At 42.6% G+C, this 2,203-nt stretch overlaps 1 protein-coding gene across 1 annotated transcript; it reads left to right on the top strand.

The window, feature by feature from the left end:
• Positions 1-608: 608 nt before the first annotated feature.
• On the top strand, positions 609-1,303 carry LOC136114547 (repulsive guidance molecule B-like). The gene is made up of 2 exons (XM_065859922.1): positions 609-633; positions 741-1,303. Exons 1-2 carry the CDS (start codon positions 609-611, stop codon positions 1,301-1,303), a joined length of 588 nt encoding a protein of 195 aa, XP_065715994.1.
• The last annotated feature ends 900 nt before the right edge of the window (positions 1,304-2,203 follow it).

Below are 2,203 nucleotides of genomic sequence, written 5' to 3'. Positions count from 1 at the left end.
TTGGATTACCTAGCTGGCAACTTGAGCTTCATAGAGCTGTGGGATTTCTCACTGTTTAATTCCAGAAAGGAAGCAGTGAAGCTTTAGCTATTGCAGTGCCAGGGAAGTAAAGTAAATACAGTTTATGGCCTGTCCCATCCTGTGTCTGTCTTTCATCTGTCCCTCCCCCCCACCCCCGCTTTTTTCCCCCACCCCTTCCCCCCACCTCTTCATTCTCGAAGAAGAAAAATGGATTTCTGCTTCGTTCAGTTTGTTTCTGTCTAAACCTGTATCACTTAACTTCTTAAAGACATCCTTCTCAGGAACAGGATTCTGATTAAAAGTTCAGTAACTTGTCATGTAAATCACTGAAAGACTAAATGAAGACTTGCTTATTAAGTGATTTAACTTAACAAGATGATGCAATTCTTTGCTTATCACTTGCCAACTATGAGTCCAGCACTTCTTTTCTATGAGTAAATCCTCTTAAGCTATTACTTGCTATTATGTCTAGATGAAATTCAAGTCATGCTTGAGTTATCTAAGCCTTTGAGAGAGATGGGGTATATTGCTATCTTCCACCTGCCCTGCCCCACACACCTCTTCAACCCCTTTTTATCTCCTACAGAATGCTCTTCCCAATGGGAGAGCACTGTAAGTTCTTTAAGATGTTTTCTGTATCACTTGTGGATGTGGAAGGGGATATTGCAATCTAAGAAGTTTGCTTCTTGATTTCTCTCTGCCTTCTATTTTGTGCTTAGCTGACTGCCAGTTTCAAACACCTTGTCAAATCCAGAAGTGCACCATGGATTTAGTGTCATTAACTTCACATCTAAACTCTGCTCTTGATGGCTTTGATCTGGTGTTTTGCAAGGCCCTGCAGGCATATGCTGCTTGTACCTATAGAAATTCCAAGGTATATCATGGAAATCTAGTCTACCATTTTGCAGTGCTTGGAATTGGTGACCTTATGAGTCATCAAAACTGTTTCAAGGATGGACCCATATCCTCTACCCACCCTGAAGTGACTCATGACCCCTGCAATTACAGCGGCCATACAGGAGCCAGAGAACATCCAGGAGGGGAACAGATTTCTCCTCCTACTTACCTATTTTGTGGCTTGTTTGGTGATCCTCATCTGAGAACTTTTAAGGATCACTTCCAGACATGCAAAGTGGAAGGTGCTTGGCCTCTCATAGATAATAACTACATATCGGTGCAATTGACGAATGTGCCTGTGGTCCTAGGATCCAGTGCTACTGCTACAAACAAGATATGGGTTGTTCTTAAAAAACTATGCATAGAGAAGTGGAAGGCTGCTTAACTCTTAACAGTTAAGGGTTGTAGTAGGTTGAGAATCTTCCATGCAATAGTTTGAGGAAAATAAAACTACTGGGCTCATCTTTTAGAAAATTGCTTCTTTCCTTAGAAACAAACAAAACGCAAAACAACTTCCTCCGCCCCCCCCCCAAAAAAATTAAATCCTTGAGTATTACCGCATAAACATTCAAGAACAACTAAACTGATGCTTTACAACAAGCATCAGACTGCAGCTGTGGGAAACTACAGCAGGTCTGTGGAATCCTTTACAGGGAGTATGGGAATAGAGAATAGCCTTGAAGATATTAAGGTTTACCCTTGAGAAGGATGGGAGTAAAGGAGTATTCGGAGATATTAAGTTGTAGCTGTGAGAGAGAAGGGATGTACCCATGACAGAGAAGGGAGTAGAAGAGTAACATGGATGACAGCAAAATTAGCCAATGAGATGTTACTGCTGTAACTTGCAACCAATAGTGAAGAGACACACAAATTGGTAGAACTGTACAAAAATGCACTCGTAGCAATAAATGGCATCTACTACTTTCACCCTGGAAGAACTTGGTCTATGTCGTTTGTCTGTCTCAACCACGACATCTGGTGACCCTGATGTGATCCTGCATGAAGAAGGATCTCGCATGAAGAAGAGACAGCGGTGAAGCTGTGACAGCCGAAGACGAGCTGTGGAGACGGAGCCCGGTACAGCTGATAGAGCAGCAGGAGGGAGCTGCCGAAGATCCGTATCCTTGAAAAGACACCACGGCAAGAGTAGGTGAGCTACCGGGAACATGGGGGGGTATTTATCTAAAGAAGAGGGTGTTATATTATCTACATGGAAATTGCTTCTGAAGAAGTGGGGTGTTAGCCTTCCAGAACTGACTTTAAGAAAAATGTTACTATGGGGCAA

The sequence above is a fragment of the Patagioenas fasciata genome, chromosome W, assembly GCF_037038585.1.
Source record: "Patagioenas fasciata isolate bPatFas1 chromosome W, bPatFas1.hap1, whole genome shotgun sequence".
Taxonomy (NCBI): domain Eukaryota; kingdom Metazoa; phylum Chordata; class Aves; order Columbiformes; family Columbidae; genus Patagioenas; species Patagioenas fasciata.
The sequence above is the reverse complement of the archived record's forward strand: the minus strand, read 5'-3'. Positions and strand labels throughout refer to the sequence as shown.

Coding starts and splice junctions, on each gene's coding strand:
- LOC136114547 (XM_065859922.1), top strand. CDS start 609: ATGCTCTTCCCAATGGGAGAGCACT. Junction 634..740: donor CTTCCCAATGGGAGAGCACT/GTAAGTTCTTTA, acceptor TTTTGTGCTTAG/CTGACTGCCAGTTTCAAACA.